At 45.1% G+C, this 17,148-nt stretch overlaps 1 protein-coding gene across 28 annotated transcripts in view; it reads left to right on the top strand.

The window, feature by feature from the left end:
- The first annotated feature begins 1,275 nt into the window (after positions 1–1,275).
- Abcc1 (ATP binding cassette subfamily C member 1) overlaps positions 1,276–17,148 on the top strand; it is a 126,153-nt gene continuing 110,280 nt past the window's right edge. For 27 of the 28 annotated variants that reach the window (XM_087569739.1, XM_087569738.1, XM_087569737.1 and 24 more), the window contains exon 1: positions 1,284–1,362. In XM_087569739.1, coding sequence (XP_087425865.1) covers positions 1,315–1,362 — 48 coding nt within the window. In that variant the 5' untranslated portion in view covers positions 1,284–1,314. Of the gene's footprint in view, positions 1,363–17,148 lie in introns of all 28 variants that reach the window. The other variant, NM_022281.3, reaches the window with a different exon arrangement.

The following is a 17,148-nucleotide window of genomic DNA, read 5'->3' as shown; positions in this document are numbered from 1 at the left end:
AAAGGAAAAACCATACCGATTCACAAGGAAGAACCTCCTGTTTCTCATGATTGTTCTTTAAGATTTTAATCTAACTTTATGGTTAACCAGTTCCTGCTACTATGGTCAGCTGCTATTATGGTCAGCTAGTTTCTGGAACAGAGTGGGTGAATTACTCTTTCTGTGATCAGCTAGTTTCTGGAACAGCCAGCCAGTTCCAGGGCCCGCTTTTGGCTTCACCTTTTGTCTAGGAGGCAATTTTAAACTTTTTCCTTTCACTAACACCACCACCACCACCACCAAACCCTTACTCATACTGAGGGGGACCTGGCTTGTGCTTGACTTTAAAAAATTGTTTATCTTACTCATTTACTTTATTATTTTTTAAATTAAAATATTTTTGAGGGGCTTACATAGCTCAATTGGTAGTGGTTCCTGTGCATGGAGGAAGCTCTGGGTTCTGTTGTCAGCACCCCTGTTGGCTGGGGTAACAAGAACTGGAGGCATGGTGGTGCACACCTTTAATCCCAGCACTTGGGAGACAGAGGCAGGTACATATCTGAGTTCAAGGCCAGATTGATTTTCAAATCAAGTTTCAGGAAAGCCAGGGGCTGCACAGAGAAACCCCAATCTGTTTAAAAAAAAAAATGGGAGGCAGGGGTCTCACAAGTTCAAGGTCATCCTCTACTACATCATGCTTTAGAGGTTAGACTTACTTATTATATGAAACCCCGTTCCCAAATTCCCCAAACCAAGTAATAAGGAAACGAGTTATTTCCTGGCTATGCTCAGAAAGGGAGAAATCCCCAGGGTGCTTTGCAGACCATGGAGGAGGGGTGGCAAACTGGTGTTTAGGATGAAGATCTCAGTATTTAGGATGGAGATCTCAGTATTTAGGATGGAATCGCAGGACTCCTGATTCAAACGAACTTCACTTCTATTCGTTGAGGGTCTCAGTTTCCTCATTTGTTCCCTTTCCTTTTTTTGGGAGCTCATATCCCTACCCCGCCAGCTGCAACTGAAGGAAAAAGTCCTAAAATCACGCAAGCACCGAGCGTTCTCCCGCAGCAGGGGAACAGCTGTACGGTTAGGATCACCCGGAAGCCCGGGTTGGAAGGGCCTAGCGCAGAGTTCTCGCGGCGGTGTCTTAGTTAGGGACCGGCGGTGGGTGGGAGCTGCAGACGCGGCCTGCAGGCCCAGGCCGGGGCAACTAGTGGCGGAGCTGGCTCCCACGCGCGGGGCGGGGCGGGGCGCGCCGGGGCGGGGCGGGGCTGCATCCCGGTGACGCGAGCCAACTGCGCGGCGCTGCGCCTCCTAGCTCCGCCGGCCGCCCTCATGGCGCTGAGCAGCTTCTGCAGCTCTGATGGCTCCGATCCGCTCTGGGTAAGGTGGTGGGCCAAGGCACCGGGCGGCGGGGACCCAGGGGACGCGGGGGACGCTGGGACGCGCGGACCCAGCTGCTCCCTACCCCGAGCCCCGCTCCGCAGACGCGGGGATTCGCCACCTGGGCCCCGGCGCAGCCGCCGCTCTCAGACTCCGGGGACCCGGTTCCGGAAAAGCTGGGTGTGTGCGGGGAGGTGCCTCTATGCATTGGGGTTCTGTCATCGGGAGGGGAGGCCAGATCTGGAGGCAGCAAATAGCAAATTGGGGGTTTTACGCCTGCTATGGGGGTAGGATCCCCGTTTACCGCGCACACACCCATCACTGAGCACCGTGCAGAAGCCCAGACTCTAGAAAGGGACTTCCCACCGCTTGTATTGGGGTTCCCCACCGTTTGTTTTACCTCCCGGTTACTCTGGTTTCATTTTTTCCCCTCTCTCATCCTCTTTCCTTTCTGCTTAAATGCTATCAGGGAAGTTTAAGGAAACAACAAGGAAAAGCCAAGAGAGGGTAGGAGGGTCTTTCTGTCCCATTTTATAGGTTTAGGGCGCAGTGGAAAATGCCTGGGACTCTGGTAACCAAGAGAGTGCCTTCTACTTTCTGAGTCAGTGAGGCCTTGCCGCTCCGGGGATGTCCCGGGGACTTAAGGCCCTCTCCAGGTAGGCTGAGTTCCCTGGCTGACTGCTCTAATCCCCAGTGCTTGTGTATTTTGTGTTCCCGTAATGCGATTTGCCTGTTGTTCCAGAACACTCCTGTATCGAACTATCCTGAATACGATAGTGAGCACAATGGAAACCCTGGACACAATGACTTTTCTTTTTGTTTGAGAAACAGGAAAAACCATCCCTGTTTCTTAGTAGCTGATGATTAGCGCCCACAAGTATTTGTTCTGTTTTGTGGTACCTCCCTGATAGGCTGCATTAGGAATGGTGACCTCTGAAGGCCCACTGGGAGACTTTTGGATTAAGAGGGTGCCAGTTTTGGTCGAGAAACTCGGATATATGACTCATTTTAAAGCCAAGAGGCTGGTGGTTTCTCCAGAGCTGCAAACAGAGCTTGTGATTTGCATTCAGGAGTCTGCAAGAGATTGGTGCCTATTTGCGACAAAGGAACACCTGTGTGTCCTCTACCCTTGTGCCAGGTGTGGCGACAACAAAATTATTTTGCAAGAACTCAGTGGGATCTGGCTCACTCTAACAAGGGATGCTGGTGTATTTCCTGAATTATTTTCTTCTCTTGTGGTGGAGGGAAAGTAAACATTAGAGTCTCTACCAGTTTGTATATTTTTGCATATACATCATACACACACATACACAAATGTGTATGTATGAGTGCATGCATACCATGGCACATGTGGAAGTCAGACTCTTGTGGAACTCTCCTTCTACAATGTGGGTTCTGAGGGTTGAACTCAGGTCATCAAGCTTATTGTCAAACCTCTTGCCAGCCCATATCAGGATGTATTTTATTGTTGGGCAGTGATGACTAAGAAGTGTTGAGGGGCATTCTCTACCTTCTAATATGCTAAGAAGCCTACCCAAGAAACCTGGCTTTGTGTTCTTGCCTTCTTGGGATTTTTTTGCTACAGAAAATGAAGATGGATGAATTGTGTTTGGCTGTAGTGGTGTAAGGTTCCCATCTTACAAGTTTCATCTTGTAGACTTCCTTGGGCCCCTCCTCTCACTGGTCTAGGCTTGCTGGATACCCCCTTTCAGGAGTCCTGGAACCAGGCAAGCAAGAACTTCTGTTTAGCTAGAGAATCCAAACATAATACAGAATGGGTTGCTTGGCCTGGTGTGCATATATCTGTAATCACAGCACTGTGGAAGCTGAGGCAGGAGAATTGAGTTTTGGGGCAGCCGTGCTAGAGTGAGACTGTGTTTCAAAGGACAATAAACTAAAGTAGGTGGCTCCTGTCTTCCAAGGCTAAGTGTTACACCAGCATATCCATATCCCCCTTCCCTCACCCCCATTCTAAACTTTGTCATCTTGAGGGCTGGAGAGATGGCTCAGTGGTTAAGAGCACCGACTGCTCTTCCAGAGTTCTGAGTTCAAATCCCAGCAACCACATGGTGGCTCACAACCATCTGTAATGGGATCTGATGTCCTCTTCTGGTGTGTCTGAAGACAGCTACAGTGTACTTATATATAATAAATGAATAAATCTTTAAAAAAAGAAAACAAACCTTTATCATCTTGAGTGTTTCATTGCTTACTGTGCTCAGTTTATATGTAGAACAGGGGTATAGGGTAAGCATCCTAGTCTTTTGGGTTTGTCAGTATGTGTGGTCTAGCTCACATTGTGCTTTGTATTTTTCTTCTCTCATATATTTTATCCCAACTGCAGTTTTTCCTTCCTCCTCCCCTCCTAGTTCCTCCCTCCACATCCGCTCTTCCCCAGATCCACTGCTCCTCTGTTTCCTGGAACAGATGCAGAGGGCTATAGCCAGATATTAGGTGGAACCTGAGGAACCGCAGACGATGGGGAGGATGGATTGTAGAAGCCTGGTGTGAGAACAGGAGAGCACAGCCCACAGAATCAATGAAGCAGAGCTTATAAGGAGTCAAAAGAGATTGATGCACTTTGTATTTTTACTTCCTGGCCATTTTCTGGGTTTTTCCCTCTTCCTCTCCTTGGTGGGTGTGGGCTACTGTCTTTTTACTACCTGATACTTAGATCTTTTTAGGACCAACATTATGCTTAGAAAAGTCAAGATTCTACCCATTAGGGACATTCTCCGAGTCTTGCTCCTGGGCTAGGGTCTGCTGCTGAGAACTTAGAACCTTCATTTAGGCAAAGGTCTGGGATGAGAAAAGAGAAACAGTGTTATCTAAGTGGAAAGTTGGAGCTAAGAGCTGGCAATGGTTTGCTGTATTCAGTGGGAGTGCAGAGCTTGTAGGAGGTAGTCTGGTTTTGTGGCTGATCTTTGAAAAAGGTTGGGAAAAGGGTCCTGGACCTTTCTTTGTAAGTTACTTTAAGAAAAAAGTGTGAGGAGATGGCTCAGTGGGCAAGAGTACTTGACGTATAAGCAGGGGAACCTAAGTTTGAATCTCAGTAGCCATGTAAACAGCCAGCCCTGGCTTTGTCCATAACTGCAGCATTGAGGGGGTGGAGAAAGACTGGTCAGCTAGCTTACCAAAAGAGCAAGTTTCAGGCTCAGTGAGAAACCCTGACTCAAGGAAATATGAGGAACGATAGAGGAAGACACCTGGCATGCTCCTCTGTTCTATACATGTGTGCTTTTACACTTGTGTCCATGTACGCATACTGTCACACACAGTAAATTAGAAAATTAGAAAGTATGTCTGAAGCCTGGAGCAGGCCTGTCATCCTGGCTACTGAAGAAGCAGAGGCAGGAGGCCCATAAGTTCAAGGCCAACCTGGGTGAACTTATGAAGGACTGGATATGTAGCTCTGTGGTACAATTCTTGCCTAGCTCGTGTGAGGCCTCATGTTCAGTTCCCTGGCCTCCATAAACAAAAACAGAAATAAAGAAAGGATAGGAAAAGTACCAGTTTCATCACTAGTGTAGAAATAGTGGAAAACTCAGTCAGATGTATAGGTGACTGCTCAGAGAAAGTCCCTGTGTGCCCTGTGTTCAGAAGCTGGCTCTGCAGCTAAAATGTGTTAACTCTTCTACTCTGTACCTCAGTTTCCTCATGTAGAATAGCCTAGCAAATGGTAGTAGTTTGAGTACTGAGTAATAATGAGTTCGTGGCAAACACTGGGAGCAGTGCTGCTTGGTACATGGTACTCAGTAGATGTAAGGGCTTGTAGTTGTGTGGGACTCCATAGTTGATTTTTGTTGCATCTGTTGAGAACATCACAAAATTTAGCAGCAGATTGGCAGTGCAGACTCTGGAGTGAGTTGGTTGCCGGGCCTGATTTGGTTTGTGGCACCTTCTAGCTTTCCAACTTCCAGAACATTGTACCCAACCAGTGTGGCAAATGGATCTTGTTGGCTGGTGCTCCTGGGATAGCCAGGCCTTGGAAAGCCTGCCTGGTTTTCTCTCCCTCTCTCCTTCTATCCTTTACCTCTTCCAAGGACTTTGTTGCTTTTCAAACGCCTTCCACTGCCTTCCATCACACCTGTCTTCCTCTGACCTCCTAAGCCTGTGGATTGATTGCTATAGTCAGTCAGGTCTCTATTTTCTTCCCCTTACCAGATGGATATAGCATCTGTGTGCAGCTCAGAATGGTAGAGTGAGGTGCCAAGATAATCAGGTAAAAATGGCTTGGGGACCTTGAGGTAGGGCTGGATGGAGAAACTAGTTTCTGCTCTGTGGCCTTGCAGGAGAAAGCTGTGGCTCCTGTTGTGGCTGAACCAGGGTCTGGGGGTCTCCTTTCCTGGAGCCCATTGGACTTCTTTTACTCTCGAAGGGGTTTTACTTTGGGAGCCTGGTGGTGAGTGACTTGCCAACTTGACTTGGAGGACTTGCAGAGAACTCCTGTGGGGATTTAGGGACATTCCTCTTACTGTATCCTGGGAGGAGCTGAGGCACTTTTAGGAAGATGGTCTTTTGTCTTGTGAACAAATCCTGTGGTGTCCTTGATTTTTTTTAAAAAATAATTTATTTTTATTTTATGTGCATTGGTGTTTTGCCTGCATGTATCTCTCTCTCTCTCTCTCTCTCTCTCTCTCTCTCTCTCTCTCTCTCTCTCTCTCTCTCTCTCTCTCTCTCTCTGTGTGTGTGTGTGTGTGTGTGTGTGTAAGATCCCCTGGAACTGGGGTCGCAGAAACTTGTGAGCTGCCATGTAGATGCTGGGTATTGAACCTGGGTCCTCTGAAAGAGCAGCCAGTGCTCTTAACTGTTGAGTCATCTCTCTGCTCTTATGCTCTTATGCTCTTATGCTCTTATGCTCTTATCTTATGATGATGATGATGATGATTCTCTTCTCTCTCTTCTCCTCTCCTTCTTCCTTCTCTTTCTTGCCATCTTTTTCCTCCTTCCTTCTCTTTCTCAAAACAGGGTTTTCCTGGCTGTCTGTTTTGGAACTCACTCTGTAGGTCAGACTGGCCTCTAATGCATAGGCCTGCCTCTGTCTTCTGAGTGCAGGGATTGAAGACTGTCACAGCTTCCAGAGCTTGTCCTTGATTCTTAATCCCTTTTATTCTCTTTGTCTGCCTGTTCTTGCAAAATGTATCAAAACTTGTCAGGGATGCCTCCTGGATCCCAAGGTGCTGTTTATGACCTTGTTTTTGCACTTGAACACTTGTATTTAGTTTTGCAGAGCTGGGGACAGAACCTAGGGTTTTAACATACTGAGCTACCTGCACCTCTAGCCCTCTTTTCTTTTTTCCTCTCTTTTTTTTCCCCTTTTTTCTTTTTTTTCAGAGCTGGGGACCGAACCCAGGGCCTTGCGCTTGCTAGGCAAGTGCTCTACCACTGAGCTAAATCCCCAACCCCTTCGAGCCCTCTTTTAACTTTTTGTTTTGAGACAAGAGTCTCACTAAACTGCCCAGACTGTCCTTCATTTCTGTCGCCTAGGTGACCCCTGAGCTTGTGATCCTCCTGCCTCAGCCTCCCCAGTAGCTACAATAACAAACAGGCCTGTACCTCCCCACTCAGCTTCCTGCTACTCTTCTCTCTCTGTCCTCTCTCTGACCCCTGCAGTCTAGTGTCAGTTGGGCAGGCAGGCAGGCAGCATGCTTTTGGTTTTATTCTTTTGTAGTCTGGGGAAAGGATCTTGGGCCTGGTAACAGCAAAGCAAGCGCTTCTCTTCTCCGTAAGTAACTCCAGTTCCAGCCCAGAGGAATCCTGCTAAGAGACACCGCAGACCCTCACCTTGCTCTGCTCAGCACCTTCAGTGGCTCCTCAGCCCAGGAGCATCTGACCCTGCTCTCTCTCGTCCTAGTCATTGCAGTTACTGGGCTCTCCAGGCATCGTTTTCCTGACCCCTGCCACTTCTTGTGTGCCCAGTTTTCTTCTCCTACCTCATTGCTCTTAATTTTTCTCATACATCAAACAGTTTACGTGCTTCTTTATTTGTGTGTGTGTTTGTGACTCTAATCCTAGTATCTAAGACAGAGTCAGTAATTACTCAATGAATAAATGACCTAACACCCTAGTATAGCTTTCAAGCAGCTCAGAAGTCTCTCTCTGAGACATTCAGGATAAAATGCTAGTCTGTGTTCAGCTACTTGTATTTTTTTTTGTAATAGTCCACTAAGGTCATGTTCATCTGTTTTTCCTTGGGTCCACTGCTTTGCATCCAGTAGGCTCAACCAACAGTTCAGCAAATAAATAAAACTAAATAAAGTCTATTTACTTAGAGACAGCTTCCTGTATAGCCCTGGATGTTCTGAAACTTGATGTGTAGACCAGGCTAGCCTTGAATTCATAGGCTGCCTGCCTCTACCTCCCAAGTACTGAGATTCAAGGTATAAGGCACCTTGTCTGGCTTTTTGTTGTTTTGTGTTTTTGTTTATTGAGACGATCCTGCTTTGTAGCTCGGGCTAGCCTAGAACTTAACTATCCTCCTACATTAGCTGCTTAGACCAGTACCAGTAGACTTTGCTGCGTGTGAGTGTGTTTACCAGCCTGTCTCTAGCTTGCCTTGGCTTTATTTATTAATCTTCAATCTTTTATTTTTTCAGTGCACGTATTTATTGATTTGGAAGTGGGTGGGCACATCAGTGCCATGATGTATGTGGAGGTAGGAGGACAAGTTTCAGGAGTTGGTTTTCTCTTCTTACCATGCAAAGTGACTTCACCTGTTGAATTGTCTCACCAGCTCTGTTTCGTTGGATAGGGTCTCATAGTCAGGCTGGCATCAAACTTGCTGTACAGCTGAAGGCAGCCCTGAACTCCAGATTCTTTTGCTTGTGCTCCTCCCAAGGGCTGGTGTGCACCCTCACCAGCTGTGGTTTTTAGCTTTATTTTAATTATGTGAACTACTATCATCTCCGCTATTACTTTCTGGAGGATTTTTGCAGAAACACCTGGATTTCTGGCTTCCCTTATAATATTGAATAGCCCTGGGCCTCTGAAGCCTCTCCTGGAAAACAGGCCTTGTGGATCCACTCCTCCTTGTTGTTGCTCTTTTGCAAGGCCAAGTATCATTGTCTTTGCTGTACTTTCTCACACCTGGTTGACTCCCTTCCTGAGTGGAGACCTCGTGAGTCTGTTTGTTAGTATTTGAATTGCGTTCTATTGCTTCATAGCCTAACCTAAAGATAACTGAATTGGAGCTCACCTTACTCAGGTTATTTTGCTTTGTTTGGGACAAGGCTGGCCTGGATCCTAATTATGTAGTCCAGGCTTGCTTCAAGCTCTTGATTCTCTTGCTTCAGCCTCCCAAGTACTGGGATTAGAAGATGTGTTCCACCAAGGCTGACCTATAGATTTTTTTTAAAAAAAAAAAAGGTTCATCAACATTACCACCACCACCATCATCATCATCATCATCGTCACCATCATCGTCAAAGCAGGGTCTTCCTATATAGCTCTGGTAGGCCTGGAACTTATATAGACCAGGCTGGCTTCAAACATACAGAGATTGCCTTGCTCTGGCTCCAGAATACTGTGATTAAGTAACTAATTAGTTACGTTTTGGGTTTTTTGAGATAGGATTTTTCTGTGCAGCCCTGGCTGTCGTGGGACACTGCCCACCAGGCTGGCCTTGAACTCAGAGATCTACTTGCTTCTGCCTCCCAAGTGCTGGGATTAAAAGTATGTTCCACTGCCTCCTGGCATTTTTTTTAATTAATTTTTGGGCACAATGTAATGTAAGATTAAACATACATTCTTCGATGCCTACTTTTAATTCTCTTTCTGCATGTCTTTGTTGGTCTACCCCACCGTGTGTGTGTGTGTGTGTGTGTGTGTGTGTGTGTGTGTGTGTGTGTGTGTATTTGTGTGTATTTGCATGCCAGAAGAGGGCATCAGATCTCATTACAGATGGTTGTGAGCCATCATGTGGTTGCTGGGAATTGAACTCAGGACCTCTGGAAGAGCAGTCAGTGCTCTTAACCACTGAGCCATCTCTCCAGCCCAAGGGTGTGTCTTTTAAGATCCTGGATTTGTCCCCTTGTTTCTCCACAGTGAACATCCCCCAGCTCTCCCCCATTTTTTTTTTTTTTTTTAAATTATTGAGTATCTAGTAGATGTTTTAGCTTTTTCTGGATACTGGGAATGTAGTCTTGAACGAGATAGGCCAGGTCCATGAACTCATGGGGTTTGTGCCAGGGATGCCCCAAACGATTCCAGATCACTGTAAACCACGCAAAGACTTAAACCAGGAGGAACTAGGGTTTAACAAGAAGTGACTATCTTGGTTGTTGAACTGGCTATGTACTACAAAGAGGGAAAACCCATGCAGAGGTCCTGAGGAGCATGATATAGTCAGGAGTAGCATAGAATAGAATGTACATGCACTGCAAGCACATGCACATACTTAAAAATTTTTGTTTTATGTGTATGAGTGTGCATCCAATGCTTCTCTGGTGCCTACAGAGCCCAAGAGAGGGATCCTCTGGAACTATAGTTACAGATGGTTGTGAGCTGCTATGTGGTTCTTGAAATTGAGCAGCCTGGGTTTTTAACTGCTGAGCCATATCCAGTCCTTATGTATTTTTTTGAGATAGAGTGGCATGCAGCCCAAACTAGCTTTGAACTTTACATGTAGCAGCGGATGCTCTTGAACCTCTCATCTCCTGCTTCTACATTCTGAGTGCTGGGAGCATCAGTGTCTCAATTTCTTCAGAGTTGGGGATGGAAATTGGCTTCACTCTGCCACCTCAGTTCCATTCCCAGCTCTGTATCACTGAATTTTAGCTCAGAGGAATTACAGGCCAGTAGAAATCTCATTAAAGTCCTGCTTCAAGTTTTTCACAGGCGTATGATGCCTAACAGAAAGGGCCTGGAAATCCCAGGCCAGGGAGAGAGCAAGCACTTGTCTAGAGCAGTCAGAGCCTTTGATCTATGTTGGGGCAAATGGGGTTGCTGTGCGGGGGATGGAACACAAATGCTCTCTGAGCTGTATCTTAGCCCCAGACCTCCTTGTGTTTAAATTAAGCTTGTACACTGTCTCCCATTCTTACCCCTGTCTCATCTGTGGCTCAGAACCTCTCCGAGTGAGCCCGAGCTGGGATTGCCACTTTCCTTTGAGTCTGCAAACAGCTAATGATCAATATAGGTTTTTCCTTTTTGGCTAGGTGGATGTTCTACTGGCTTTTAGAAAACAGCTTTAAAAATTTAACTGCAGCTTTTCCCCTTTCTTTTTTGAAACAGCCTTTAGTCTAGGCTGCTCTCAAACTCCCTATGTAGCCAAGGATAACCTTGAACTGACTTCACCTCCCAAGTGCTGGTATTATAGGTATGCTCTACTACTTCTGTTGTTGGGGGTCAAACCCAGGGCTTTGTACAAACTGAGCTATAGCCCCAGCACAGGACACCACTGAGCTGTACCCCTTAGTGCCCCCCCCCCCCCGCTCCCTTTTTATAACCCTGTGAGGGAATTTCAGACTTGTTCAAGGTCTATTAAGTCTGGACAGTGCTGTTGCTTTAAAAAAGCAACGGTGAATAATCAAGAATATGAAGAGAAAAGTCAGGTTTCAGTGTTCTTCCCTGTCCATTCCCCTCTGAAGTGAGCATTGACGACGAAGACGACGACGATGACGATGATGACGATGATGAGAGAGAGAGTGAGCAAGTTCGAGTACACATGTGCACTGTTTGTATTTACGTGTGCACATTTCCTCCCTATATTTTTCATACTGTAAATATTCTGTATCTTGTATCCTTCACTTAACTGTAAGAGGCAATATCCTTCTGGGTAGTTTGTAGAATTAGAAAGAACAAGGTAAGTTACATTTCTTTTTGAGGCTTCCTTTTTTCTGTGGAAAAGCTAAGAAGCCAATGTCTCACTTTGTTTCCTCTTGGTGACTGTCAGGGTCATTATCAGTTATTCAGCTGGTTAATCAGCAGTGGGGAGGGTATGGAGCTGGGATGTGTGTGTGTGTGTGTGTGTGTGTGTGTGTGTGTGTGTGTGTGTTTGTGTGTGTGTGTGTGTGTGTGTGTACATTCCTGATCATGTTCTGTGACCAAATAGATGCATATGAGTCAGCAGAGTAAGTTTCCTCACCAGAAGTTGCCTGCTTAAGAAATATTTACCTTTTGATATTTGCTAGTTAATTGCTAGGTCAATAACAGTTACACTCCCACAAATGACCCACTAATACTTACTAAATACCTACTGCATTCAAGGCGTATGAGTCTTGAGCAAGCAGGAAGCCTGTTGGAGCTGCTTTTCTGGATGTGAGAGGATTTTGCTCAGAGAAGTTAAAGCTTGCATACCAGGGAGTTGAGATCAGGAGACCAAATGAGGGCGGTTGGGTCCCTGGGTCCCTTCCAATTTTTCAAAGTTGTGTTTAAATACTGAGCTTTTTTTTTTTTTTTTTTTTTTTTTTTACCATGTTATTTAAGAAGTGCTTTGAATTAGCAGTTAGGTAATATGTAAGCCTTTACTTACATCCTGTCCTATGACCTCCCCCTCCCCCATAAAGTTTCTAGTTGCAGCACAAAGTTTTCTGATTATAAAAATCACACATGCTCTGTAGTCAAACAAACCACACAGATGTGTTAACGTAGATGCTGTTCTTTTGGATCAGCCTGTAGCCATGTCCTTCCACCTGCTTATGAAAGAAATAACATACTTAAGCCTGCATAGATTATAATCTTTATTCTGCTGATGCTTTTGCCACCCACATAGATACATAGAATCTTACTAATCTTTTCCACAAGATATATAATATTCCAGGTTACAGAACTGTGATATAGACCATTGTTTGCCTAGAGTTCCCTTTTATCTAATATGTATCCTTGTGCATGAGTCAAAATTACATTATTTTTAACCTGCAATATAAAGGCTGATTATTTTTCAAGAAGTATATAGCTAGTCTTTTCTGAATGTAAATGCATGAAAATTCTCATTTCTAGCTGGGTGTGATAGTGCATACCTATGATCTCAGGTTGAGACAGCTTATGAGGTAGAGGCCAATCACTGAGACATGAGACTGTGATAAACAACAAAAACAAAACCAACAACAACTCATTTGTTCAAATCTAAGTCAGTATCTCCTAGAGATCTGGGAAGCTGAGGTGGGAGGCTCACAAGTACAAGATCTGCTTCAGTTACAGAGTGACTTCTGAGTCAGCCCTGGCAACTTAATAAGACCCTTTCTGGAAATTAGTGAAAGTAAGACTGTATGTATGTCCTTATGTATTTTGATGGTCTTTTTCCTGTTAATTTGTTGGGGTATACAGTGTGCTGGAGACCTTGGCCCTCTATTTCTCCTGAGCATTGTAAAACTTCTTTCCTGGGCCATTTCATATTTGTTTGCATATTAATCCTTAAGGCTTAGTCTTCTCTTGGGTTTTGAGTGATCATGGTGGTCAGTTAGATTCCATTTTATGATATTTGCTGTTATAAGAAATTCCCACCTTCACATAGCCTTATAACAACAACCTTTAGCACTCCACCACACTTCCTTGTACCTGTGAACTATAACTCATGTCATTATTGGCTGTGGTTTGACACTGAAGTCAAAATAGTATTTTTTTTTCCCTCCTTTGTTCCTCTTTTTTTTTTTCCTTAATAGCAAACATTGTCGTACTGATGCTATGAACATAGGGCCTGTTGGCTTCTTTCCTTGGAAGCAATCCCTGAAGTAGAAGGAATAGCTCAGAACATTCAAAAAGGTTACACCCCACCCTTTGCTTTGTTTTTCAGAAAAGCGTTGACTAGTTCACAGTTCTAGCATGGTAGCTGTCGTTGTTGTTGTTGTCCTGTCGTGAGAGTGGTGTGTGTGGGGTGTGTGTGTGTGTGTGTGTGTGTGTGTGTGTGTGTGTATGTATGTTGCGGGCTATCTACCTAAAGGCCTCATTCACTCATTCATGTTGGGTAAAGTTCTGTACCACTGAGCTATACTCCATTCTGATTAGTGTTCTTAAGAGCCAGTTCTTAAAAGTAGATGAAGGGCTGGGGATGTAGCCTAGATGGGAGATTGCTTGTTTAACAGTCACAAAGCCCTTGATTTCGTCACCAGCACCAATTCTATACATTGGGTATGGTGGTGCAATCCTAGCATTCTGGAGGTGGAGATAGGAGGATCAGAAGTTCAAGGTTGTCCTCTGCTACATAGTGAGTTCCAGACCAGCCTGGGGTATTTGAGGCTTTATCTCAAAATACAACACACAAAACAAAGACAAAGGCAACACATACCTCTCCCTTAAACAAAACCCAACATATAGATGAGAACTGGTAACTTAGCTAAGTAGTAGAACATTTGTCTAGCATCTATGAGGCAGCACAGACAAAACAAAATGGATGAAAAGAGGCATGACAGTGACAGGGTCTCTCCTATCTGGTCCCTCTGTAAGAGAAGGCTGGAGACTAGTAGCTTACATGAAGGTTGGATTCACCAGGTCTGGGAAGGTGACTTTGGAGTTGTAATTAGGTCTGCATATATTTCAGAGCTTTCATAAGGCTTCATTGGTTTCTTAACGTAGGATGTGTTCCGTATCAGTACATTGGTTCCTGCAGCTGTAACTTAACCAGGTTTTCCTATTTTCTTGGTCTCACGTGTGATTCATGAACTCTGGTGGGATACTTCATGCTCCCAGCTGAGGAGAGAGCTGACCTGCCTCTAGATGGCAGTATTCTTGGTAGGAGGAAGGAATGGAGAAAAGGCTCCCTTGAGGTTAATCCTTGAGGGTTTATCTGGAGGGAAGGTGTGTTCCAAAGAAATCTGGAGATATGTGGCTGGAATCAATGCCAGGTGTAAAAGCAGATGGACTTGAAAACTTGTTACTTCCCAGCACATGGAGTGGGCTACTTGATGGATTTATAGGGGCTTCTGTTTCCTTATATGTAAATTGGGTCATGCTACATATTTTTCTATGTTCTCAGATCTGCATGCCTGTGTGTATGCATACATGTGGAAGCCAGAGGTCGATGTTTGGTGTCTTTCTTTACTGTTCTCTACCTTACTTTTTGAGACAGGGTCTATCACTGAACATACAGCTCATAGATTCACCTATACTAGCTTCTGGGAGGATCTCAAGGATTTATCTCTTTCCACCTGGCCAGCACTGGGATTTGAGGTGTAGGCTGATGAGGGATCTCAGGTCCATGTTGTGCATCTTGTAGGGAAAGAAAGGGGCACTAACAAGGCTACTCAGTGCAGTGCACTGTACACAGTAGGTATTCTAGGCAGACTCCATTCTGTGGTGATACGGTGGATGAACAGTAAGGGGCAGTAGAGACAGTATAGGGTTTTTGTTTTTGTTTTTTTTTTTTTTTTGGTGTGGTAATCATCTTGGGCTCATTCAAGCTGTGGCAGAATCAGGCCAGAACCCAGCTATGTCTTTCCTGGCTCTAGGTAGACTCCCAACCCATCTCTCTGAGACATTTCAGGGTACTCTGTCTAGGGTAACTGGGGTGCTTGGCTGTAGGGGAGGCAGGCATGAAGCCTGGGGCAAAGTGAGCAGGGGGTGTCACTGTTAAATTTCAAGCCCCAGACAAAGGCTGATGTGCCTATTTAACATATCAAAATGGACTAACTAGGCCTCCAGGTTTTCCCAGTATCCCCCAGTCCCTCCTTGTTACAGGGGTTTGGCTGGCATACCTCACCCCTACCCTGAACTCTCTATCTCAGATTCTGGGCTGTCCTTCCCTTAGAGGCTCTTCCCTATGTAGTCCAGACATTCTGGTTACCTGCTCCTGTCTTTGTACCTTTGGCCTCCTGGCTGCTGTACTTGATTCTGTTCTCAGTTCTCTTCTTCCCTCCCCTCCCCATCGCCCACTCAGTCCAGGGTCATGTCCACTCTGGACTCCCTACATATGTCTGCCTCTGGCTATGTCTCCACATATCTATAACAAACTTCTCTTCTCCATATGGAGGAGAAGCAGTCATGTCTTTTTCTTTTTCTTTTCTTTTTTCATTTAGTTCTGACACCAAACTTGTGTCTGCAGCTCCCTTTGAAGCTCATGTGTAAACAAACCTCTCTACCTAAATCCAGTGCAGACTGGAGCTGGCCACGGATGCTGTGGTGGGTGAATTCATGTAGTTCAAGTTTTAAAACTCTCCCAACACCACAGCGACTGAGTTATTTAAAGGGACACAGGCCTGTAATCTGGGCCATATAGGCAGGAGGATAGAGAGCTCAAGGGCAGGTTGGGCTACAAAGGAAATTCAGGGACAGCCTGGGTAACATAGTCTTAGAAAAAAGGTAAATTGAGGCTGAGCTTAGTGTTAGTGTACTTGTTAGCACGTGTGACATCTTAGGGTCCCACACCCCTGGCTTCTAGAGGAGGAGGAGGAGACAGTGTTCCTTCACACAGTCTTTTCTTTGGTATGTGAGGAGGACAGTTTATATAAAATGGAAGTACAGAGGCTGGCGAGATGAATCAGAGGTTAAGAGCATGTGCTGCCTCTTGTGGAGGACCTGAGTTCAGTCCCAGGGTATGCATTGGGCAGCTCAAGATTGCCTGTAACACCAGCTTCACTTGATCCAGGCTCAGACCTCTGTGGGCGCGAACACATACTCTCACATACTTAAAAACATGTTTAGAGAAAGGATAAAGAAGCAGGTGCATGCCTGTGATCCCAGCTTGTGAAGAGGATCAGGAGTTCAGGGCCATCCTCAGCTACATAGTGAGTTAAGGCCAGCCTGGGTTGTATGAGACTCTGTCTCAACAAACAAAACAAAAACAGAAAAAGGAAAAGTAAAGATACTTTCCATTCTTTTAGACACAATCTTACTGGTTCCTTGGTGTGCATAGCTTTTAGACCCCTCTACATAAAAGCTGAATGCATTGTTTTTTTCTGATCCTCCTGGCTCAGCCTCTGAAGTGTAAGTTGGCCACCAGTTAGACTCTGAAATAGTTTTTGTTTTAAGACAGGGTCTCACTATGCAGCTATAGTTGACCTCTACCTCACAGAAATCCTCTGTCTCCCAAATTTGGGGATCTGAAATCGTATAAAAAAGTACCCCAACCCCCCTTCATATTCTTTATTCTGTGATTTCACTGATAATCTATCTTGGATACAACCCATTTTTCTTAAGTAACAGATATTTACTTGCAGATGAATGTAAACGTGACCGCAATTAAATATTTTGCTACAAATGACCCCTTGGCACTCCCCACTCCAGCCTACCAGGGCTTGTTTGAAAGCCTCTGTGTGGGCTGGAGAGATGGCTCAGCAGTTAAGAGCACTGACTGCTCTTCCAGAGGTTCTGAGTTCAAATCCCAGCAACCACATGGTGGCTCACAACCATCTGTAATGGGATCTGGTGCCCTCTTCTGGTGTGTCTGAAGACACCTGCAGTGTACTCATATATAATAAATAAATAAATCTTAAAAAAAAAAAAAAAAGAAAGCCTCTGTGTGCAGGACTGTTGGGGGTGGGCTGGACTTTGGATTTTCCAGGTGCCCTATGGGGCTCCTCATCCCTACTCCAGATCTCATGTCCTTGTCCAATCCATAGTTTCCACCATGCTCTCAAAGGTTTATTAGATTTCAGGCTGGTAACTTAGTGCTTCTTTGAAAGGAACATTCCATTGTCTTTTCAATAATTATAGGGCATTATTATTTTCAAAGAGCTTCTAAGGGACCTAGATGAGATTACTGTGACCTCACAGGGTGACAGTTGTTAAGATAAAAGTCTTGATCACAGATGCAGGAAGATGAGTTATTCTTACTATAAGCAAAAATGACAATCTCATTTGAGATTCCCAGATGATGTCTGGGAGAAGAAAGGGGCATTGCCAAAGTCACCTGCA

Source organism: Rattus norvegicus, chromosome 10 (genome assembly GCF_021556685.1).
Source record: "Rattus norvegicus strain SHRSP/BbbUtx chromosome 10, alternate assembly SHRSP_T2T, whole genome shotgun sequence".
NCBI lineage: Eukaryota > Metazoa > Chordata > Mammalia > Rodentia > Muridae > Rattus > Rattus norvegicus.
The sequence above is the reverse complement of the archived record's forward strand: the minus strand, read 5'-3'. Positions and strand labels throughout refer to the sequence as shown.